The 26,454-nt window shown below is 39.9% G+C and overlaps 1 protein-coding gene across 4 annotated transcripts in view; it reads left to right on the top strand.

Annotated features, from left to right (window-relative positions):
- The window catches only part of phf14 (PHD finger protein 14), a 105,484-nt gene extending 80,108 nt beyond the window's left edge, over positions 1-25,376 (top strand). For all 4 annotated transcript variants that reach the window (XM_046058295.1, XM_046058296.1, XM_046058294.1 and 1 more), the window contains exons 18-19: positions 5,882-5,999; positions 23,984-25,376. In XM_046058295.1, coding sequence (XP_045914251.1) covers positions 5,882-5,999; positions 23,984-24,058 — 193 coding nt within the window. In that variant the 3' untranslated portion in view covers positions 24,059-25,376. The remainder of the gene's footprint in view (positions 1-5,881; positions 6,000-23,983) is intronic.
- Positions 25,377-26,454: the final 1,078 nt, after the last annotated feature.

The raw sequence follows: 26,454 nt of genomic DNA, 5'->3' as shown, positions 1-26,454 counted from the left end.
CACCGCAGACTTTTTAGGTCCAGGAACGATGGTGGCTGTCTTGAAGCAGGTGGGAACCCCCTCCTGAGACAGTGAGATGTTGAAAATGTCAGTAATAACATCAACTAGCTGATTGGCTCAGGTTTTTAGTACACGGCCAGGGATGTTATCAGCTGATTTACTCATATTCACTCTCAGCAGGACTCTCCTCACATCTGCTGTGGACACAGACAGTAGCCGGTAAACTTTACAGCTGACTCCTTGTTAAAAGGTGTTTAGTTCATCTGGTAATGTGGCCTCACACATGATGGGGGATTTAGTGATCACTATGAGATGTGGAAAACGAATTTAAGTAAAAATTTTTGATACGTTTGTTAAAAGTAAACAACATAATAATTTTGTTAATATACGATCAATAAATCTTGAAGAACTGAATTGAAAGATCTTTGTGAGTGCTTTTACATGCCTGAAACCACAGGGGCTGTTAAAATCACGCGTGGACTGGGCACCTGCAGAAACAAAGAGGCATGCCCTTCTCTTTCTTTCGGGGGGAGGACATGTTGGAGTTCTTCAAAGTAGATCTCATTCAGCATCAGCAGTTGTCCTCCCCTGCTGAGTACAGCCTGAGCCAAAACCTACTTTCCCTTCCTGAGTCATATGGCCACATATGCCTCAGGAAGGGAAGGGACTCATATGTTTTCAAGTAAATTGTGGTCATTTGCCACAACTTACTTGAAAACAATTGAAAGTCCTTCGCCACAGGCTCTAGGAAGTCCTCCCACATAAAGGATCAACAAAGCCACAGTGTTTCGGGCCTCCCCGTACATGTGAAGCCTCTGTGGCTTCTGTAGACCCCTTGGCCAACCAAGCCTGAAAGGTCTCCTTCAGCTTGACAGCTTCCTTCACCAGTTGGTGTCCACCAGCGGGTTCTTAGGTTGCCTGCAGAACAGACACAGACAACCTTCTGACCACATCTCCCAGCAATCACTTCAACAATAGAGGCTTTAAACGTGGCCCATTTGAATTCTAGAAGAACCAGTCTGAGATGCCATGGTCAGCTTCCCTGTGGGTGGTGGGCCCACAGGGTGGTGGCTTCGTGTTGTTCTTTTAGGCTGTACCGATTAGACCCCATGGGTCAATGGCATGGTCAGCAGACGCGCACCCGTGAGCTTCCTTTCCTTTTCCAGAAACATTGTCACTGTTACTCTGGATAATCCACAGAACACTCTGTGAGAGTAGTCTAACAAAGACTGTTGATTTCAATAGTTATTAGACTGCAGCTTTTTTATCTGAAAACGTAGCCACTATCACCCAGAAAACTGCTATCACTGTATCCACAGAATGCATTTTGACCCTATTTTGACTGGTGTAGCTGTTGTAGCTGAAAGTTAATGGAAGATCATTAGAACATAAAATTATATATATAAAGAGAAGCTCACTGTTGGTTTACTCACAGATACCGTTGCAGATACTAATTTAGCATGAAGTGAACAGAGGAATGTAGAACGTGACGTGTTAAGAAGTGTTCTCAATCCTTCCTTTTGGACGCCGGCCTCTTTTCACATTCACAGTCAAAACTTGAGACACAGTTACCATCTACCATATTGCATTTGTCTGTAGAGCCATCCGATGTGATACCATCAAGCTGCCTAATTCCTTCCAGCACACACATCCAACACAAAGCTGGCTTCATTGTTGTGGACAAGTAATTGATATCCAAATATTGGCTGCCATAAATCATGCACAGACAGCTTCTTGGACAGAGTGTATAATGTGATTTCATGATATTCATCCTGAAACCACAGCATGAAAAGACAGAACAATCCCAGCAAAATGAAACAGAGTCAATGCGGAGGTGCAGTGATCACCTGCTGACTTCTTGATATATCCTGTTCATTTCATTGGCTGACGAGGACTGACTACCGCAACTCTACAGGAGTGATAGTGATGTGTCTGCGAAGAAGAACATAATATTAAACAGCAGGTAACCATAGCAACAATACTAATGCTTCACATACCTGTTAATATTCACAGCTAAAACTAACTTAACATACAATAAGTGTCCTCATTTATAAGATGATGGTGGAGGAAGCAGTGCTCATATTGCTGTGATTAAATTAATGAAGTCCTTTGCCTCCACACCATTATGGCTGTAGATCAGGAGCAGTGTTGTGCATTATCTCTTACTTAACTCTTGGTTTACTGAAGTTACTTTTTTTTCTCTCTTACCCTTAGCTATCCTTGAATATAGTTATAGTTTAATGTGGGTTTAATTTTGATTATCTGTCTCTAAGAATTCTACCTCCACCCCATAACATGAACTAGTAGAAAAAGTTCACTTGCACAAAGTGAGGGGTTTTGTAGACATATCATCAGGTGGATGATATTTTATATCAAACAGGTGCTGTTGATCACCAATTCAATATGGAGGTTGAAACACAATCAAAAACAACTGTATAGGAGGAATAAAATTCACATAAGCAAGGATCCTGATACCACATTCTAGTGTCGGGAGAAGTCTAGTCAGAAGTGGCCTTCATGGAAGACTTGAAAACAAGACAGACTTAACTATGCACAGAAACACAGGAACTGGGGTGTAGAAAAATGGCAGCAGGTGCTCTGGACTGATGAGTCAAAATGAAATATTGAAATATTTTGCTGTAACAGAAGGCACTTTGTTTGCCAAAGGGCTGAAGAGCCGTACAAGAATGAGAAAACAGTGAAGCATAGTGGAGGTTTTTTGCGTGTTTGGGCTGCATTTCTACAAACAGAGTTGGGGATTTGGTCAGAATTAATGGTCTCAATGCTGAGGAGTACAGGCAGTTCAGTAATTCATCATGCAATACCATCAGGGAGGCATCTGACTGGCCCCAAATTTATTCTGCTGGATGACAACAATGTTAAGATTAATGTCATTGTTAACAAGTTAACGTCATTAAGAACTATTTTCATCTTAAAGAAGAACAAGGAGTCCTGGAAGTGACTCCCAGGGTGTCACATACAGACACTTTGCCAAGACCCACTGGAGTCGCTTTGTAATGCCCGGGGTGTCCTTTTGTTTCATTTTTGTGTAGGGTCAACGGTCAACGTCAGGTTTACACTTTTAAAATACAACTACTGGTTAACATTGTGAAACGGCAATGGTTAATGTAAAACGTCACAGTTTGGTTAGGTTTAGATATCAAAACTACTTGGTTAGATTTAGGAATAAATCATAGGTTGGGTTCAAATGACTTACTTGAATTACGCAAGTTAAGTAACACTACTTACGTAAGTTACGTAATAACACAAAAAGGAACCAATGTTGAGTTTTTGTTTCACACGGGGAAACAAAAAAAAAAGTCCTGTTTTTGTCACAGCTCTCCACCCCAACAACCTCCTTTTTCTGACTTTCCTGTTTATTATTCCTTTTAGCGTTGAACAATAGCACTAAAGGGTCTCCCCCAGCACTGTACTTTATACAGTTTATTTACTCCAGTTTATTCATTTTGTCACTACAGAACACCATACAGTCTCTTTTATGTTATGTTATATTTTACTTCTACATTTTAACTTCTGCACTATATTTTGTCTGTTTTTTACATTTTACATAAGCATTGTTGGACGGAGCCTGAGAGCAAGCAACGTATAGCCCAGTGCCTCAAGAAGCACTCTCATTTGGTTAAAACGTGTAATTTTGACTCAAAACAACTTAGCAATTGATTGATTAGTTGATTGACAGAAAATGAATAGTAAATAATTTCAATAATTAAATCTAGTCATCATTGAGAATTAAATATCTTTGTTTTTTAGAACTGTTGGTGGAACAAACGGTTTAGAAAATAATTGCAGCTCAACAGTGACTAAAGGGATTGAATATGTTTACATACTGCATTTTTATGTAGATCTTTATCCAGGCCACTCCTTCATATTAATGTATATTTAACTGATTTGCAGAGCAAGTTAAATTGTGCATTTTTTATTTACTCCATATCCATAAATCTCATTTCCTGTCAACTGAGCCAGTACAACACCCAACAGCAGGAAACAGCGAAGGGAAGTCAATCCTGCACTGCCACACAAAATACCAATACAAGAAAACATGGGTGTATAGAGCAGACTTTTCTTTTAATACTTTATGGGGCTGACTGCCCTTCAACAAGCTCATCATGCCTGGTAAACACACACACACAGACACACACACACTCCACAATTAGAGCCAATTATGTCCTAATCAATGAAGGAGATTTATATTCTCCAATGAAAATCTGATAGCAGTTTAACAGCCATGGAGGTCAACCTGAACCGTCTCTATTCGTCTCCATTACTGGGGACAGAAGGGCAGCACGAGGGGGTTGAAGACAGGGACAGAAACTCTAAAAGACAAAAATGACAAGTGTATCTGCAGGCTTCAGAGAGAGTTTTTAAGACCTCAGTAATCTTCAGGGTAGAGTTTGAGATTAATGTTCTGTGAAACTACAAATGAGCAGTGTATGTTTGAATGAAATATCAATCTAAACCCCCGGAATTAACATTATATTTTTCTTTAGTTGTATTGGTTCCAAAATAGGCCTACAGGCCTGTTAACATGTTTCCGTCTATCAGATAGGCAAAAACATTTTGGATTTCTTTGACAAGCAGCCAATCCCACAGGAAAAAAAATCATTTAAAAATACAAGGACGTTACGGTGGATGGGATGTAATTGCAGGAGGACCAAACAGTTCACAGAAAAACATTAGGGGATCAACAGGATCACTCACCAGCACCAGGTAATGTTAAAATCCTCCCACCTTCTCTCAGAGAGTAAATCAAGTCCGAATGGGGCTTAAGATCGGCTACGCAGTACAAACAAAAACCTGCAATGACAGTGAAAAAACAGCTCTAATCATAAGTTGTGTACCTGAAGCCATGTTCCAGTGTTTTAAAAACTCAGTTAAACGTAATACAACTTTTGGAATGAACAAAAAAACATTTTTCAAATCTTTATACGGATGACAATATCTGTCTGTCCACCATTTCAACAACTGTTGGACAGATTGCAATGATGTTTGGGTTCAGGGTGAAGTGACTTCTCATGTAGCACCATCAGGTCCTGCAACAATGATATGGCATTCCCATCAGCCTCAGCTGCTCGCTGTCTGAACATTATGTCATAGAGAAAACTAGTTGGGTGCAGTGACTGTGTTCAGCTTCCCAGAGTCAGTCTGGTCATCACAGTGAATTTGGCGAGAATTTGGCGAGTTTGATGCCATTGGGCCTGTACAGAGACCAAAACCAAAAGATGGATAAACTATTGTTTATCAAGAAATAGTTTAAACTTCCACTAAAAGGTTGTTTTTACATTTCTTTTTCTGTTGAGTTAAACAGACCAAGTGGAGGAAAGAATGTCATTTCTGCAGTTGCTAAACCTGCTTGTTCATTGTTTGTCAGTTTGCTCGACCCTTTGTATGTTCTATTATGTGAATAACAGCAATTATTTGTACCCATTACAAAGATGATTGCCATCTGGACCAGTAAATGAGGTATTTTTTTCAGTCAGCACAACGTCTGGGTATTAGCATGATAGTCATCTTCTCCGGGCATATCTAAGTTTTTCAGTGTGCGTTGTCTGATCCTTGTTACCTAACCTGAGGACACAGTCAGTCCAACTTTAGGAGGCCTGGCATGCATTTATCTGACACTAACAAGGCCTGTATTTATCTGCCTTCTGATATGAACCATTGGACAGTCAAATGGCTGTGTAAAGGCCAAGGGAGGAGAATGATTAGAGGGCCTTTGGAATCCATTAACAAAATCTCATGACTGACGACTAACTGCCTTTTAATCATCCATCATAGCTTCTGAGTTGCCCTCTTCATTGGAGAACGACAGCGGCTTTATTTATGTGAAGAGTTATGCATGCCCTTCCTGTCTGTGCCTCAGGTGTGACGAGTGCCAGCTCTGCTATCACTTCGGGTGTCTGGACCCCCCGCTGAAGAAATCCCCCAAGCAGACAGGATATGGCTGGATTTGCCAGGAGTGTGACACATCCTCCTCCAAGGTGAGTGTGTACAGTATGTGTGTACATGTCTCAGCAAGCAAAAGGGAGGGGGGGATAGTGGTGTAGCTGGCCTGCTTTGACATCTCTCATCATGACAGTAGTTTGCTAAGAAATCGGTATGCTTGTTTTGACTTACTGTGTACTTATTTAGTAAAAGTTTCCGTTTATTTGCGTTTTTGCATTGCAATGTTGGAATCTGCACAAATGGTTATCATTATTGACAAGTTTGCACTTTGCATTAACAAATTAGAGACTAACCATCTTTTTCTCCATAAGGATTTAATGAATGAGATCAACGTACCATAATGAAACTGCTGTAGCTGGAATTAATATTATACTAATGGTAATGTTTAGACATCTTATAAAACAGTAATTAATAAACATTGTTTGACAGCAGACCCTGTGGACCACTAGTGGTGCCTTGGAGCAATGTTCTGATGAGAGGGTCCTTGTTTTGTTTGTGTCTTATGCTTAACTTGCAAACACACAAGGACTCATGTACACACTACAGCATATGCTTGATGTGATACATGTTCCTACCGATGATTTCATGCCTCATTGACAGTCGATTTTGTTAATGCTCCAAAAAAAAATATATACTAGCAATGTGCAATCAAAATGCAGAGAAAAAGGAGACTGCAGAAGTTAACAGTGCAGGTTTCAAAATATTCCTCAAATTGGCTTGTGGATGGAATGCATGGAACACATCTGTTAGATCTTAGAGAAGGATACACACAATGCATGGTGAAAACCGCTGAATGTGAACATAGCTGTTGTTGTTTACAGGAAAACTTCAATGGGTACAGTAGCTGCCCATCTTAAAAATCCATCCTTAAAAGCAGCGTTTAATTTTCAGCAAAAATTAGGTCATCCCTTTGCAACTATTTTATTGTTTTTTCTTGCTGTTTAGTTGTTTGGTTGTTGTTGTTTTTTAAATTATATTGCAATGAAGGCTAACATTTGGCTGCCTCTCAACCTAATTGATAAATGCATCCCAATTGACATTTTTCTAGAAACTAGTAGTCTGTCGTGCTAGGCTCTATCCATGGGGAAAATGGAGGCTGATTGATGCTGCCGCAGAGGAAGTGGATTCTGAATGAAACATTCAACATTGAATGACCAGAAATAAACCATTCAATTATCAAGAAAACAAAAAGGTTAAAGCTCTCATTTAATGTTAAGAGGTCCCCATATAAAACCTATAAGAATCAGTTTATTGTAAAATGCACCATTACTATGTTTTTACATTCAGTTGTGTAAATACACAAAAACTATGAAGTAACCATTTCAACTTAATTAACTGTAGCTAACCTGATGGTCTGATCTGTGCTCTTTGGCATAATTAATATAGGTTTCATACAAACATCTGTCTTCTTATAGCCATAAAGGGATTTAGGGTTAGTTCCAGTCCACCGGGCTTTCACTCTAACGTCTAATGAATCACAGCACAGTTCTGTTGAGGAAAAAAAAAAAAAAACAAGCCCTGAAGTTTTAGGCATGTTGATGGATTTATATCTTAGTTTCTGTTGATTCTGATTCTGATTATTGGAATTCACTTTATTCACTTAGTAAATTATATTCACAGTCACCTTATTAGACTGTCATCTGATTCTGGTTCCGGTCAGTAGTGTTCCTTGCATTAGCATTTCTTAATTCCAACAGATCAAATTATTTCATACTGACTAAAACAGTTGTGATAAATCCTTGTTATTGCCTTGCACTTTACACCCCCAGTGTTCAAGACAACATCATGTTCACTTCGATCTGGGCAGTGCACCTGTGATTAAGACTAATTAAGAAGACTTTCTGTGGTGTTCACCCAGATTTCATAGAACCTTAGTTACACAAATAATTATGATACAACAGCAGCTGAGATGCATTTACGTGTGAGAAATGCAGCGTTACCACTGGTGCTAGGTACCTAGCTACGTTCATGAACAATTTAACAGACAGACTTACAGAAATAACAATTGCTATATATGCATATTTCTTCGATCAACATGAAAAACTGCTCCTAGCATATGATGGCATAGCCACTGTGTCGAATGAAAATTACGATGGCGAGACAGACACGTTACTCGCTACTGATTTGGTTAGGGAAAAACAACACATACTAATAAATAATCCCCCTCCCAACCAGAAATGAGCTAACATGAACACAATACTAGGCTGTATTAATAAAGTGAAACAACATGGCAATTCAGTTTGAGATCTGGTAAAAAACTAAACAAAATTAACTTTGGTGCCCCCAGCGGTAGTGGGAAAAAAACAGGGGGGACCCAGCTCTAAACAGCAGAAGTTGAAGTTGGAGATTAACATGTTCAAAACAGTCTAAAATACAACAAAACAAGTGTTAAATGGAAAAACAACTTACTCACAACTAAAAGTGTTGCTGATGGGGATTATTTTGGCCTAATGGGTGGATCATAGAATTGGATTAACAGATCACAACTGACCAACCGATGTGACCTCCCTTAAGTTGTGGTCACACTAGCATCAGTCTCTCGCTGTCTGTCTCTCAACCAATGAACCAATAATCAACAAATGATGTTGTTTTTCTGGTGGCGACAGTATCAATCAAGTACTGTAGAATTCAAATCCCTGTCAGATGAAACCAGTTGTACACTGTATTTCCCCCTTTAATCAGTGATCCATTCAACTATACTTTATTTACATATCATACTTTTGTTCTGTAGACCTTTAGTGAATATTTCTCCCCTTCTACTATGTGTCATCTCCTTTATTCTGCCATCTCTCAGAACGTCTGGGCATCGGCTCTCTTTGCCCCAGAGCGACATTTCACTGGTGACAGGAGAATAACGTTTGCTGCATTGACGTGGCAAATTAGTGTAGTGGGTGTTTTTCTCTTCATTCCTTTAGCAGGCATAGATCAAGATCGTGTTCAATAACTGGAAGCCTGAAGAGGCATGTTTAAGTTTGTTGCTTAAACATGCCTTTTCATGGATGACAGAAGCAAACACGTGTGCACCATTTCTAATATTGCTGGGTCTACATTTTGAAAGGCAGTTAAGACTGTGACATTTTTGAGAAAGCATGGTGCACAGACCTTTTAAGGCACAAGGTGCTCAGAGTGTCTCAGTAATAGCAAGTGTGGGGAGATAATTGACTCCTCTAAGGGCATCTAAAAAGCACTCTGAGATGAGAGCTGTATTTAAGGAAAGTTTTATTATCTGCTTTTAAATGCCAAGCCATGCAACGTTTTTGCCTGCGGGGGGGAGAATGTTTCTTAAATGCCAGCATTAAGTGCAGAACATTACCTGATCGTTGCGACTGAGATTCAGATGCTCGCACAGATAGCTTCTGGTCAACTCCTCTGCCTGACAGTCTGCCACAAAGAATAGTACAGGAAGTGATTGTAAAAGCTCCCTGCAGCCACTGCTCTTATCTGAGAGGAAGATATATGAAATCCGAAGGGAGAGGCTTGCAGGAAGCGACACAGAGTATGCTTACAGTATGCAGTGCTGACCACAGTTTTGGTTAAATGTCTTGTTCCGAAAGCCGGCCTGAGTTTCACACATTACGCTGTCAGTCATTGCCAGTGTCCCCCATCCACATCTGAAGACAAAAGTGTGGTGTGGCGATGGACCCGTGGATAAGACACATGCCTTTGGTGTGAGAGACCCGGGTTCAATTTCCCACTGTGACGCACCCACCAATGTGTCCCTGAGCAAGACACTCCAGAGGCGTGGCCTCTGACATATATAGCAAGTCGCTTTGGATAAAAGCATCAGCTAAATGAATAAATGTAAATGTTCATACCTGTACCACATGGCCACACTGAAAGGTGGTATGGTATGTGTAATTTTACATCACAATATCAATATGTATCACATCAATGGACAAAATGCCTGATACAGCCTAATACAGCAAATATAAAACCTGAAAAATCAAAGTGTTTCATTACATGGATGCAAAAATAATACAACAAGGCACAGCTAAAGTCAACATGCTAACATGTTCATGATGACAATGCTAACATTCTGATACTGAGCAGGTATAATGTTTACCATGTTCACTATCTTAGTTTCTATCATCTGATTATTTGTACCAAATGTAACATACAGCAAGGGCATAGCATTGGTTTTGAGATGACTAGAGACATTATCAGTATGATTCATCATCAATGTGTGTAAACAATGTCATGACAATCCTCGGGACCAATGTGGTGGACTGACATTGCCGTCCCTAGGGCCACTGCCATGGCTACAAATCCAATATGACCTTAAGAAATATTAAAGGCACGGATACCATGGCGTGGCAAAATCTCTGATGATAGACACATTTATATCAACACCTTTTGGTGCAGATTGTGCCACCGCGTTGCCATTTATATACCATCATTACCCATACCTTAAAGGTTGGGGTAATGATCACTAGAGGTTGCCCCAAAGAAAGCATACAGAAGGCTTTATTCCACAAGAGCTTAGGCTCTCAATTTTAATGTCTTGTCTTGGTGGCAATCTTAAAATGAATCTGCCAAGAAGATCAACCTGACTTGGCATTTTTATTTCACTCCATTAATTTAGCCTAACATGTTCATGTTATCTAGCATGGGAGTTATTTTTTTGTTTAGCTCTAACCAATCAGCAGAAACTGACATATATGTCCTACCAACATCAGTTTCAGTCAACACAGAAGCTGTGGTAGTGGTTAGTAGTTTTTATTTCTGTCATTCGACTTACAAGAACCTGTACAGGTGCGTCCATCTCATCCAAGCTTGTCGCCCTTTTTTGTGGCAGTTTTTCTGTCACTGTTTTTCATGGACAAATGGACAAATCAGAGGTTTGGGCGGTGATTCGGAGGTCTAGAACCAGGCTATCAACAACTGGCATATTGCAGATGTATCCCAGAAACATTGTAGGGAATTGTATCATTGTATCATTAATGTTGCCACTATAGTTCCCACCAAAGGAAACCAACCCTAAGACTCAAGTGCTTTTGTTTTCATCTCTGTTTCTCATATTGTCTTGGATTCTGTCTGTGAGGTCCTGATAAATAACCAAAATATTTATATATAGTATTTGTCCCTGTGATTTGCTTGTGTTGTTGAGATCTTTATAGCGCAGCAGTAATTACAGTGTTGCAGGATAATGCAGGAGCTTGGTGCTGTTGTAGACATGTTTCTGTTGTGCAAAGGGGCAATAAAAAGCTTTATTAGACAGGCTTGAGTTCATTATAGACGCTGTGTTTCTCTCAGCCTGCTCGGCTTAGATAAACCTCACTCTGACCAAGGCCACATCCCTCCCGCTGTCGCCCCAGGCCCTCTCTGAATTGATTTCAGTAATAAAGTGACAGTCTTGCCGTAATATACGGATGGCTTTTAATGCAAGCTTGTTACCGTGCCAAGGGGCGCTTGTTTAAGACTTTATTTACACCCTTGCAGCACTGCCTGGCATGCTGGGTTCCACGGTGAATCAGACCAGAAGATTTGGATAAAAGGTTTGAAATGCCAAAAGCTCTTAAAGTTGCTCAGGCAGTGTTTAAAGTAGTCAACTGTGAACTTGTGTGGGATGCACTACTTTCGCTGCACTCAGACTTGTTGTCATCAAAAGGATTGCAACTGCTGAAATTACTGTGCGTTAAAGTTTCATTTTCTTCACTTCCTCCACAGCCATCGGTCTACTCCTACTCAGCAAACAGTTTGTATATGAAGTTCTTTTATGACCTCCGAATACTGAGCTCTGTTTAGGTCTGTATGACAGTTATGTGTTTAAAGATAGTGTATGCCTTTTTCAGAGCGCGTGTACGAAGCAAATGGATTGTAATTTTTGATGGTTTGTAGCAGCTAATGTTCGTTTTGATAGGATTACCGTTACAAGCGGTGCCATCAATCAGAAGCTTCATCGCTTGACCTGTGAAAGACTGTAATTAAGTTAGCCTAATTAACTTAATGACGTGTCACACTTGGCTGACTTTACTATATTGTATAAATTGAAAGAAAAATAGGCATCATTACTCATCAGATGTTCTGGTATTTAGAGTGAGGCAGAGGGAATGCATTTCTGTGGGTGTCTATCTTAGTGGAAAAATCTAACCTTTAGCCTGTTTTACTTTTCTAAATGAGGCATTTTTCATCAGCAGTCTGGTTGGTTTAATCAGTATCATTTGTACATTTATGGAATGAAGATAAATCCCTGAGTGTGATTTGAATTTGTTGCACTCTGCATTCTCTTATCTGTATTCAAGTTTAATCTTAATGCTGCAAGGACTGCGAGATCAATAAGCCCAACAGTCGAGGCTTTTACTCAAGTGTATGAGGTGCTTAAAGCATGATAACCTCATCAATGATGGTTGTCTTTTAGACGTGGCCAAAGTTTAACCACGGTTTAATGTGATTTAAAGGCAAGCAGTGGCAGCTAAACAGGGGCAGCTAGCTAAACTAGCCTGTAGGGAGCACAGGACATGGTCAAGGGTGGCCAGGCGGGAAGCCGAAGACGAAGAGAAAATCAATGGCTAGCAGTCACCTCAATCACTTTAACTAGGCGCTACAGACGCCCATGCCCCTCTCAGGGGCCAATTTGTGGAGTAAACAGGAGTGTGTGATTGCTGTCAGGGTCCTCGGTGGCCTCGGCCGTCCATTTCTCTGGACCTGGCTCTTTCTAATAACCCTCTTAGCTGAGAGCGTACATGAGGCCACTTTTTCGGACCCCCTCAGTATTTTATGGTCATAAACTGTGTAGCAGACAGTAAGCAGCACAACCAGCCTTCTTTAAGATAACATTCCCACAAGTCTCTGGCTCCAGCTGTGTGGGCAGACAGCATGCTATATTCTAATGGCATTCTGGATAGAGACACAACAATTTCATCTAATAGATGAACATAATAAACTTTAGTTTAACATTTCTTTTTGTAAACCCACCACAGATGGATTTAGGGATACACTGGATATATTCTTGGCTTCGTATTAAGGACTTGCATGAAATACTGTACATAATCACATATTTTCTTCTTTTGATTTGTGTTCATGGGAAACACTTTGTAATTGCTGTCATGCAAAAACATCCTAAGTCCAACTTTAGATTCATGTTTGAACTTCATCTGTAGCTGCATTGATGCAAAAACTTTAGTCTTGTGTTGATAAAGCCTATCCGTATCCCACTGGAACTACGGTTCTACGATCATACATGTAAACATCTATGGACCTATCATGAGGACCAGTACTAGTTGACACGACACTAGAAAGATAATATTCAATGTTGCTGCTTTCTTTTTTAAAACGCATTCATTTCAGTGAATCCATTTTCTTCCCTCACAAATGATCTTTTTCCAAGGACAGACACTGGCTTGCAAATAGCACATTCAGGCGTTACCTTTCTCAATGAATTGACATTATCTACAGCTGATAGAATCTGGGATTATTTGTTATTTTAACTTTCAAAAGCACCGGTCAGTGGCTACAGCTGCAAAAACTTATTATTAGTATTATTGTTTATAAGTATATAGTAGGTGTGAAAAACTTCGGTGGTGTTTTTTTGTGTTTTGCCTACGCTGATTTTGAGTAAGCAAAATTTTGCCATCATGACACTGCGTAAGACTCTTCTTCTGTTCCATTGTACTGAACGTTTTTGGCATTTTATTCTGTCACATGTTCTTCAAATTGGAAACAGAGAGAGCAGCTCAGCCTCTCCTGACTGTATATCCTCTACCAGAGACGCATGTGTAGACGAGGCGATAAAAAGAAAAAACCCTGCACGGGAATTTTACCTCTGATTAAATTAGGTGTCGCCTGGTAACTTCACCTGTCATGCCTCACTAAAAACGAAATAAGTTTCTTGGAGAAAAAAATTGGACATTAAAGAATGCCCTTTCTAATAAATGAAATGGGAATTGCAAATATGTGCAATCATGAAATTTAATTGTGCTCTCTGGTGACTGGTTTGTGGGTGCAGAGGAGCAGAGGTGCAAGCAGAAGCGCTGGGAGCAGAGGTGGTTAAATGTAGCGCGTAACACACCACCTGAACAGACTAATGAAGCTGCTGTTTATGACCCACTGCAATTGTGTCATCTCTTGAATGGCAACAAGATGCCAGTGCACACACAGAAGCACACTCCTGAATGTACTTCTATCTACCAAATACGATATTGTCTTCAGTAAATTTTATTAATGTGTAAAAGGGGAGAATGTTAAACTAAAACTCCTGTCAAGTATCATACCTAGTGTACGATACAGCAATCTAGGGACCAACAGTATACAACATTAAGTCACCAATAATGACTTTTGTAAAGCCAATGAAGAAATACAGAAACCAAAGCCATCAGAAAAATATAATGTAAAAACAAACACACACTGTTGTTCCTGTAGTGATATGCAGGCTTCACAGTTTGCTGCAGAGTCATTAGTAGTCAGCAGACTTATGTACGGAACGCCAAAATGGCCAATATGAAATGAATAAATTAGGCTGTAGCCTCACTTAGAAATGAAGCGCACACCTGTTTTCTGTGGAACAGCCACTTTTCTGCTTGTTATGTGAAGGTATCAGGTCGGGATGAAGCCCTGTACAGCGGAGGATGCAGGCAGCTGACTAGACAGAGTAGCTCTCAACTGCATGTGTAGCCACAGAACTAAACTGATAGATTATTCACTGTAGCACGATCCTAACAATCTCTTTGAAAAGGCAGATCATGGCATTTTAATCGTTCATGATCTAATATCATAATATCGCACACCCCTAATTGCGGATTATGCACATTCATGAGTTCGAGCCGAGCATGCGTACAAGCACACGCCTGGTTGCGATCTTAAAACCGCACTGCTAGTGGCCGCTGAAAACTACGGGGCCCCACACTGGAAACGTAATTACCATGGTAAAACATAATAAATGCCACTTTATCACGCAGGAACCAGCAGCGGAATTGCATCCGGCTGTTTTATTACTGGACTTGGTGCTGTTATTGGCTTCACACACAGTGTCAGGAACAAGTAAAAGGCCCAGGAACATGGCACCAATCCACAAAATAACACGTGTTAGGCCCTAAAGTACAAAGCAGTAAACTGGACATGGCTGTCCGTTATTTCCCATAGAAATCCCCACAATAAAGCTTCAGGTTACAATACCCTCGTTTTGAAACTGTCTCTGCTCAGACACAAGCCTCTCACTTCGAATCGCTCTTGTCAACGATGTAATGGGTCAGTCCATTTAATCCGGAGGAGTCCTTCTCAGCTTGGATTCTGATAATAGCCGGGTAAAAAATGAGAAATCAGGGGAGTTGTCTTTGTGCAGATAGGAGCTATATAGGAATCCAGTATTTGGATTCAACTTTATATTACACTGAGATGTGATTTTGGCACTTTTTCTTTGTTCAGGCCTTTTGTCTTACATGTAGGGTGCTTCTTTGTTTCCCATAACATGAGGTCCTAGTATTAATAACAGTTATCAGTAAGAAAAGTCATAGCTCCCATCCAAAGAAGAAAATGATTTACAATTTTAAATAAAATCATCCTAGTGGCATAAAACTATAGGAGAATACCAAAAATATATTTGAAAAATCACAGATTTCAGGGATATCTCAATAAATATGCAAATTAGGAAATGAAAGTGTACTTGACAACATTTTAATTCTAAATACACAGTCTATCAAAAACGTTAGGGTTAAATTATCGCTGTAAATAAATAAAAATCAAATCCAATCAAATAAGTAAAAAATAGAAAAGTAAAATTGATGAAACTAGCATTTCATAATAACACGTTTAATTTACATTTGAGAATGTTTTGCTTAATTTATGTATGTTTTGTATTTACTCTTATTATTTTAGAATGTTGTAACTGTTTCATTTTGGAAATTTTGGAATTCCATATTTCTGCTGTGGTCCATGTGTGGAAAAATATTGGATGCCCAAAAATACCCTACACATATATTATTATTTTTGCCATGGAACACCCACCGGGAGCGTTTCTGAAGCAGAGCGTTTTGCCTGCCTGATTTTGTTGACTTTTGATGATTTGCTCATTTTCCATTGATTTTTGTGTTTCTTCCCGGCTACGCCCTGAATGTCACTAGCCTGGACCTTGAGTCAAGATTATTTTTACCCAAACTGCTGTTTCCAAGGACAATATTCAGTTCAAGTCTGTTTTGATTATTCACAACTTTAAAGGTACAACCCTACTGTTTACATGAATTTCACATGAACGGTTGATGGTTGTGCTTTCCCCTAATATGCGTGCTATTATCTGTGCAGCTGAACATTTATCCAACTGTGGGGTAGTGAATCTATCAAAGGTGTGGGGACACATAGCAGAGCCTCTTCTGCATACACACATTGTGCAGTGTGAGACACAGTCATAAATAAATACAATGAAAGCAGAAAACATGATAAAATCAGTCACACTAATTAACTGCTAATTGTTTTGAGGACTGTATAGGCTTGATAAAGGAAGGTGAAGCTTATTAAAGTACACGCTGTGTTGTGCATTATGATCTCTTTACAATAAATTGAATCCAAGTTTCTGAAGTTGATTGCATAGGGTGCGTGGTTGGCAGTTTGTATGTGTGTGTGTGTGTTCATGCCACCTAGGGCTCAGGCTCAGCTCTCCTTTTTCTGCATCATATTACAGACGACACTCTGCTCCTGCCCTTTAAAACGCAGACCCCAACTCGAACAAAAAATGTGGCATTTCATTATCATATATGTATATGTTAGTGCCAGAGGGCCTGCCAGCCTATGGAAAACAAGCAGTGAAAACAAACCCGCCCTCCTCTCCTCTCCCTCGTTTCCCCAAAGGGAATTGATGGAGATATCCCACAATGCCAGAGCCCATCAGCTCCTGCAGGCTCAACTGAGGGGGAGCGCATGCCTCTCCGCTCTCCACAAAGCAAACGATTCTAGCAGGGGCCACTAATGCAAAACACAGCTCCATACCTCAACCTCTGTAGTCCACAGTGAGAGAACAGGAGGAGGCAGAACATTTGCTGCTTCCCCTCGGTCCTCTTTCTCTGGATCAGTGGCTGAAGCTGCGCTTTAAAACGTGCTACAAATTTTAAGACAGCACAAATAACACATGTCTTTGCGACACAGATTAAATTAGGTTTAGTAATGCTTATTATATGTTTTTGTCTAAAAACAGGATGTTGGATATGTCATCCACCACTGATGGGATGGATATGATGCAGTTTGCTTGTTACATATTTACTGTATTCATAAATACATAGTTTGCTTTGACTACAAATCACAAGGAACAAGATTGTGGATTTTCTTTACACGTAATTGCTTACCACCTGTCCTTTCCATGCTCTTTGTTGGTTTTATCAACATGATCAATTCAAAAGCAACTGAGTCATTACAGAATGTTTCATGTTAATGAAAGCTGCTCCAACCAATGTTTACATATATAAAGGGGAAAAAAGTGAAAACAAAAGTGTAAAAACAGAAAGAAATGAAAAGATGTTCATACAGATATAAATAAATAGCACCAGCTCAATTTAATTCAGGTTGATCATTGAACATTGTTCAGATCTCCACTCTCCCATGCCCCCTCTCCCCCAACAAATAAAATGTTTTGTAAGTAGATTAAATTGCATAAAGAAGCACAAAATACATCTGAATTAGAATTATTATTACATTCATTACAAGAACATATAAGCAGAAAATGATATCTAATATTTCCCTGCCCAATATTTGAAAGTAAAAATTATAATTTTTTGAGCTGCATATGTATGGAATGTATTGATTATAATATATTTACCAAAGTTCACTCCAAGACCTATCAAATAATGCAGAGATGAAACATGAAATTTTCCCAGGCCGTATACAGCATGATGCAGTTTCCATGTTTCCTTGAGCCACATGGCAGTGCAACGATGGTTTTCAGTCCTGCATGGTATTTCAATATATTTGTTTACTGCAATCGAGGCCATTTGAGTAAATTGCATTTTGTGTCTTATATCCCGTGTCAATAGAGTCATATTTGTAATTATAAACTTTGGAAAGTCACCAGAAACAGGGGCTAAGTGAATAAAGGAGTCAAACATCACTTCCTGTGTTGCCATGTGGCGCTAGTCGACTCCCACTATTTATACGTTATGTCAAAGTACATCAAGTGAAGACCACACCACAAATGTCATGTAAATCAAATGATGATTGTCACACAAGGCTTATTTCCTGTTGCCAGTAGGTGGCGCAATGACTGTACGTCCTAGTTGACATGTCGATGTCCTTAAGCCGGAAATCTAATCAAACATGTGAAATTTGGGGCAGATTAGACAATGTACACTTAAGTTACAACAACTTCTTGTTTCATGGTGAATAATGCATTTCCATGGCAACTGTTTTTTAAAATCAGCTTCTTAATATAGCATCTTCTAAGTGTTAGGGCTCTTCTGGCCAATTTAAGTGGGATCTGGTCAACTTGCTGCAAGTTGTACAACACAACATAAAACTCATGTCATTTCCTATTGCCAGTAGGTGGCACTATGACTACTCTCACAAACACACCCTTCATTGAAAACTCACAGCTAGCACTACTTTTCAAGTTGATCTGATTATTTTTCTAGGAGTAGTTAAAGCACAGGGCCTGTAATTCGTAAAAAAAAAAAAACGACCACAGAATTCAAAATGGTCAAATTCCTGTTGGATCTAGAGGCGTGTATTTGGTGTGTGTCTGGACATGATAGATCTTGTTGAAACGTTTCACAGGGGCTGCTCCGTAGGGGGCGCTAGCGAGCCTTTTTGTCACACTCACGTGCCACGCAAGTATCACATGTAAATTTTTGCCACCACTGATGCGTGAGATTTTGGGCACATTTACCCTCTCAAAGATGTGATCAATTTGGGAAAGAAAGAAAAAAAGAATTCCTTACAAATAAAACATTCACTGCTTTCACGGCCTTAATCAATGCTAATGTTCCTTTGTCTCTGTTGGTTGTGTAAAGAGAGAACTGTTTGTTAACACATTTGCCACATCAAATTTATTGTGATTTAATGTCACAATATGTTGTGTTTACAGCTTGTTCATGCCCCCCAAGTGACCAAGAAGTCAATGCATGCCGCTTTAAATAATGCTCCCACAGGTTTAGATCATCTTTTAATTGCGACAAACTGTATGTCAGTGTGGCTCAATAATGCTATGACACATGAAGGAGCTGCTTTACAGAGTTATAATGACTGACTGCTCTATATGTGTGATGCAGTGTGCGCTCTCTAACAGGAATTACACCTCTCCCCAAACAACTCGTCAGATACTCCCCAGGTGATATGTGCATTTCAAATATGATTAACAGCTCATCTTCTCCATCTCTCTGACACTTTAAATTGCACGCTGCACAGGCAATTTCTGTAGACTCACTCCATAAGCCTGACTATAAGGGCAGACAAATGAGAAGTGGGCTCAAACGGAAGGCAATCTTCAGATGTAGTATCACTTCCAGCACGGCATTTCACTGAATTTCAAAGAAACATGAAAATAGATGAAGATTGGGCCGTGTCTCCCCCCGCTGCTGCCCTCCTACCCAGACTGGAGGAGGAGGCTCTGCAGACAGACAGCAGGATAATACCAGTAACTGTGAAGCTGCGGAGCTGACGCCCGTCTGCTTCCCCTCAGGCAGAGACAGGAGTGATAGGTGGCTGAGGGGTTGGAGTGGGGAGGATAAAGAGCACATGAGAAATCCAGCGAAGGCCCTGAGAGGCCAGCAGGACTGGTGTCAGCCCCTCTCCCCAGGGACACGCACTAACTCAGTGGAGAAGGAGGCATGGGAGGCACATCTCTGGCTTTATGAGATAGTTAGCATGCGCTGGCCCCTCCTCCCCTCTTGTTTCCCATTTAAGAGCTGACTGGCCCTCCGATAACGGATGGCGCCACAGGTAATTGGAAAATTGGCAGGCTTGTCAGGGAGATTTGGTGGATGGCGCGAATGTATACGATGGCGGAGTTCATGGGGTGTCACCCCACAGCTAGATTTATATCAGCCCTGTGGACCGGCACCAGAAAGTATCCAGAGTTCAGGAAAAAGTATCACATTTTTTTCCAGGGGAGACCGCATATCAACACTGCTCCAGACGCACCGACAAGGTTCCTGTTAGTAGAGAGATGATATATGTCCTTTGCATTAACCCTAACCTTAATTTACTGTTTCTACACATGCCTTAACAACTGCTGCAAATAGCTCTGCACATCCTCCACTCTGATTTATATACACTAAGTTAATACATGAGTTCAGCTCATCTTCATCCCAGGTTACCTGACACGTTAAATTTCAATCTGCAGCTGTGGTTTATATGATAGGCCCACATGTATTTTTACTAAAGGCTTCAGAATGAGATTTGCAGGAATCTTTCTTTTTCACCAGTAAAGACTATCTGGTGAATTTCTAAAGAATGTCACCCACAGTTTGCTCATCACAGCTCATTAGCACAGAAGGGGGGGGGGGGGCGGCGCTAAAAGGGCTATAGCACCCCTTGCTGGTCAGAGTAAAAATCGTTTTTAAATCTGTAATAAAAAAAATAATTCTAAGAGTTTCTGTTCAAGTGCTTGTGGATGCGTTATTCTGTTGTGGTTCAAGTGCAAAACAATTGGGCAAATTTGAATGATAGACATGTGGTTTTCTAGCTCAGTATCCTCACGTGACTGCATGCCTTCACCTCAGCTAAATGTTTAGAGGAGCTGCTAAACATAACTGACCATAGGAAACTCGAGTTTAAATAGCACATTTCTTCACTTTAAGTAGTCCTAAACCAACAAAAGAATTGTATAAATGGAAAAAAGTGACACAGCACCCCGTAGTGAGAGAGAGGCTCGTCAGCCTCAGCTACATTTATGTTTAGTGCAAATGTACATTCTGGTGAATAAGGTAAACATCCCCATGTCAGCTTTGTCATTGTGAACATGTTCACATGTGACTCAAAGCTTTATGTCTATTAGAGTCTAAAGTTAAATGAGTCTGCCAGAATAATTCCCATCACAGTCTATTGTTAAAAGATGTATTCAGAAGCTCATCTGTTCAAAGACTTGTTTTTTAATTATCAAGCACACAGTCGGGACATGCTGCAGTATTGAAAACTGCTTTGTAGCAGATTGGCCTTGAGGGGCAACAGTCACATGCAGTAGGTTTGAAGTCCCCAAAATGTTCTGTAGGCATGTACTAGATGGGTCTATCAGCAGAGGTTTAGAATATTTAAGAAACAATATCTGTACATTGATGTTGAGTACACAAAGAATCCATATGGGTGTGAAAGCATGCTTGATTGATAGAGAATTAGAATGTGACTAATGTCTGCTCTCAGCTAGCTGGAGGAATGTGGATTCATCAGGTGTGGTGGGCTGCAGATCCTAACCTGGTGATCACACATTCTGGTGTATAGATGTGTTCATTAACCTCTGGAGGGGGGTGATAATTGTATCTGTCAGAGTTGTTTAATCACCGCTGCAGCTCTCACCGCTGTCACTTTCACTTCATCTGCTTTACTAAGTCAGCTGGCTTCTTGGTTGGCCCAGCGTGACTCCTGCTCTCTGTATGTCACTCTCTTTTTGTTCGCTTTAAAACTCACACATGCATTTGGGAGCTGTTTAGTCATTTCTGAAAACGTTCATGTTCTGAACTTCATGTAACTCGGTCCACGTTTTTTAGTTCATTATTAATCATTAAACGAAATGCACTGGATCCCACACGATCAGCCCGGCGCTGCATCTTAATAGTAGGGGTATAACGGTACCTTGGTTGTAGCGTCATGGATTGGTATATTTTCTGTACAGCAGGGAAAACAAATACATGTAGAAAATAAAAATGTTTTTGTTGTAAACATACAACAGTGGCTCATTGGCCATATCTTTTACAGTAACTATAAGCACTCAAATACTGGTATACTGTGAAAAGAAAAGACTAACTGCCCTCTCTCACTCTGACCAGTCTCACAGCAACACTGCATTCCAGACACCAATCAGAGAAAACCAAATTATAACCCACTTTAAAGAAACCTACAGTATTTGGAACATTGAAGAGAAGAAACTGAAAGCCAAAGTAGATTTGAATGTAATCTGGCCCTAAAAAGAGATGACTTGGCAGAATATTTCTCTGCTGAGAGATAGAGAGCGGAGACAGATCCTAACCAAGTACAGACTCAGTGAGCACACACTGGCAAAAAAGGAAGACGCAAAAAGTCATGGCAACTAAGAGAAAACAGAATATGTGGTCCCTTATGTGGACAGGTGAGACTGAGACAGAGATGCACTCCCTCCTATGTTGGAACACATTGAATGATATAAGGAACATTTACTATAAGTAAAGTTCAACTCTGTGATCTCAGATCTCAGACAGCACATGCATGCGCACACATGGACGCACAGACAAATATGTGCATATATATGTATATTAGTGCAATTAAAAAATGTAATTGCAATTAATCGCGTAGTTATGTGCAAAATTGAATAATGTATTCTAAAATTGTGTATTACGCACTTTATTTAAATGTACTGCTATATACACAAAAGTGCAATAACATGTGGTTTGCAGCCCGTTGAAACAAATAAGGTGCTTTTTACCAGCAGTATTCCCTTTACACAGTAGCAATAAAATATTTCTTACATTAATGTAATCAAATCAAATATAAAACCGAAACTATCTGCCACTGCCAGGGCATTACCTTTCATCTAGCTTGTTAAAACAAGTTAGAGCTCAGAGCCACGATCATAACATCATAACAGGCTCCTCCTCTACTTTCAAAATAATAAAAAAAACTGTTAACGTGCGATAAAATAGTTGTCGGCATTAATTAATTAATGTGTTAAGCCCTAATATTTATATGTACAGTATCTAACAAAAGTGAGTACACCCCTCACATGTAAATATTTGATCTTTTCATGTGACATCACTGAAGAAATGACACTTTGCTACAAAGTAAAGTAGTGAGTGTACAGCTTGTATTACAGTGTAAATTTGTGTTAATGTTAAATGTCAAATATGTTTGATTAGACATTTTGATGGAACATTGTCTTTGAAACGTTCTTGCCAATAAATCCCTTTGAATTGAGATAAGTAACAGAAAATTACACAAATGTCAGCAATACTCCTTAAGACTCTGACCTGAAAATTCCTGGACAACTGCAGCTTGTCTTGTTTATACAGGGCTGCACAACGGACTGACTAAACTGCACATGTGCAAGAACATTTTTGCGTGGCTCTGAGAACATATGTTTAAATTCTGTATTCTCTACCACTCAGAATGGCAACATATCTACAGTGGTAAACACTCCTATAGTATTAGTTATTGCTTCGGCATGGTCTGAGTCTGCAGTGAGAGGCTGCCTGGACTCTGTAGGGAGAAGGACTCTCCTCTCACATGTTTTAAGTGTTTCCAAAGACAAACCCGACTTTAGCTGAACAATGTCACATGTGAACAGCTCGACAGTAATCAGTGTCCATTTTGGCAGTAACTGACCAGGAAACCATAATGCTGCCATACAGTGGATCTAACTGTGATGGGAGGATCCTCCAGCTCTGGTTTTCTAAGCTTCACATGTCAGCACTGCGCTATGGCAATAACATTGAAATTGGACAATTCAGCAAAGTTATTTATATGTTATTATCAATTATATGTTATTTTATTTCCTTTGTCAGTGTTTTCAGAATTCTCACTTTCTACATTATCTGCACATTAAGTATTGTTAAGGTTGGGGAAAGATTGTGGTTATGGTTAATAAAAAGGTAAACATTGATTTCAGGTTTGTGATCTCCTGTGTCCTTCATGAAAGTCAGGTATACTACATCCAACAAAAGAATTGTATCATGTGTTCATTTTGAGGTATGGATGTAATTCCTGTGGCTAGTGGGATAGTGGGCTGGTGAGCAACACTACATCCATATATATCTGCAGACTGTAAAACAGACATAATACAGACAGCAGCATTAGTTGAAAAGACAGTTACACATTGGTTGCACAGCAATAAAGTTCAGTTTATTTTTATTTATTTTTGCTAATGCTGACATGTTTAAAGGTGCCTTCTATTATGTGATGGTATGATGCGTTGTGTTTGCAGGAGGAAGAGGAGGAGCAGCTGGAGGAAGATGACTCTGTTAAAGAGGAAACAGCAGAGCAGGAGATTCCAAACTGAACCTGAAAAAGAGGACACAAACACACACTGCTGCTCTGTGGCTCCGCCTCCAGTCTTAGCATTTCTGTTCAGACTATAGCACACGTAACTTTCTACTAGCCTCCCAAAGTTTCTAGACAGCCAGCAGTTAGCTTCCGCTCAGATAGTTTAGCAAGGAGAGGTGTATTTTAGAAAACACAGTTTAAATGGTGAAATCTTTAGATTCAACGGTAGAGTTTGTACTTTTTATGAACAGGGCTAGACAGACAGACAGATTTCAGACATCTTCATGAAGCAGCACATCAAATCATCCAGCCACAGGGGAACACGCACCATTGTGCTTCTTCTCCAGCATTAATATGTGTCTATCAACGCCCTGCCACCTGATCTATTTATGACACTTTCCATGCAATCTATTTTCATACACTAATGATCATCAGATAGTGTTTCCACACAGAGTATCCTCAGTGTCCTGTTTACAAGATGAAGCTAGCAGAGTGGGGGTGAGCTTTTCTCTCCAAATCCACAGAACACTTCTTCCCTGCCGAACACGTTCAACTGGTCTGACGTCAGCAGTGAAGGGCTTTCCGTCGTCTTCGAACGCATTTCACTTGACATTTGACTGGAGGATTTTATTTTTATATTTCATGCATATCTTGTTACTTCCCCCATTTTAAATATTCACCTATTTTCTCACTCACTTATTTACACTTATGTGAAGTATTGAGTTTTGTTTTTGTGTTGGAAAAAAAACTTTTTTATCTGTGATTTACAGTCTCTTTTAAGTGCTACATACCAATCTATTTTGTCATTGGATTTGTAATAAAAATCATCCATGTTTAGGAAATGTGTCTAATCAGAGATTGTTTTTACTTACTTTGTAAAGTAGAATTAGTTTGGGGTTCTTTTCTTTTTCTGTTTCTAAGCCAGATGGTTCTATGACCTGCTAGTAGTCTATGGTCCAGACTGGGTCTCTGAGCTTCCTGGGAATCATCACTCACTTGTTGGCAAAGTTTAGCTTTCTGAAAATTGATGTGTTCAGAGTGTAATTATCTGAAATCATCTACCACATGTAATATGATATTACATATGGCTGATTTTAAACCCAAATTAGAATTAATATAAAGTTGATTTGAAGTGATGTTCACATATAGTTTCTGTTATTAGAGAGCTAACACAACATTAGATTTGACCAGAGACTACTGTCAGGCCAAAGCACTGTCAGACTCTCATAGTAAATCTGGAAGTATCCCTTAAAGTGCCAATAAATCTGAACTGCAAAAAAATGTTTGCTTCTTTATCACTGATACTCAGTGCACATTAAATGCTTTAAATCTGTTGATCAGGGTGGTTCTTTATGGCGCAGGCCAAGGGACAAAATTTACACTACTTAGAAGCTGGCGGAGGCTATATCCTTGCCAAAACCAGTTACTGATCTGGCTAATAATAAGTGTTGGTAAAGTCCAAGGTGGTAACTCGTGAGTCTGATCCATAGACTGTATAGGTCCAACCCAGGAACACAGTACTCAGCTACTAGTTCCCAAGGCTGGTAACTAGCACGCCATGCTAGCAACCCACTGGATCAGCTGGTAATTAGCTTCCGAGGCTGGTACCAAGCATGCCAGGGCTAGCAACCCGGTTGATCAGGCGATGCTGGTTACTAAAATGTAAATGCTCCGTATTTTGTATAGCGCCTTTCTAGTCTTTGACCACTCAAAGCACTTTTACACTACATCTGCATTCACCAGTCATACACTGAGCCTAAGTGTTCAAACGGAAACTAACATTCACACACATTCATACACTGGCGGAACACACCAGCATACCTAGCACACCAGGGCTAGCAACCTGCTGGATCAGGTACTGGTTTGGCTGATCATTAGCTTCCCGATGCTGGTTACTAGCATGCTGAGGCAGGCTGGTCACTTTCTATCTTTGTATTTATTGGCGGATTTAAGTCGAGTTTCGGCCACCAACTGTAGACAAATGGGAATTATCTGGCATTATTTCTATAGTTCCAGAAGGTAGTTCGAAGGTATATGGCTCAATTACAGAAAGTGTGTAAATGTAATTAATTGGCACCCTTGATTATGAAGACGTGTTTAACTTATTTAATCCTCACAACATACTGTAACATGACAGCTCTAGCATGCCATTATTATATTTGAAATTGTATTTCACAGATTAAAATTGAAACGAATGGTTTGATATTTAGTTGTATTGCTTTTAACTTGTGAGTATTTTTTCGATTTCAGGGGAGTTCCACATTCAGTTTCTCAAAATTTAGTTTCAACTCACAGGCACTTCCGGTGGACTCTAGACTAGAAGTCAACCATGACAAAATGGGAGAGACTACACAGGTACCTTCATTGCATACATACCCAACAAGCCTTTTGGTCAGAAGAAGTCCTTTGAAA

This window comes from Micropterus dolomieu, linkage group LG09 (assembly GCF_021292245.1).
Source record: "Micropterus dolomieu isolate WLL.071019.BEF.003 ecotype Adirondacks linkage group LG09, ASM2129224v1, whole genome shotgun sequence".
Lineage (NCBI taxonomy): Eukaryota > Metazoa > Chordata > Actinopteri > Centrarchiformes > Centrarchidae > Micropterus > Micropterus dolomieu.
The sequence above is the reverse complement of the archived record's forward strand: the minus strand, read 5'-3'. Positions and strand labels throughout refer to the sequence as shown.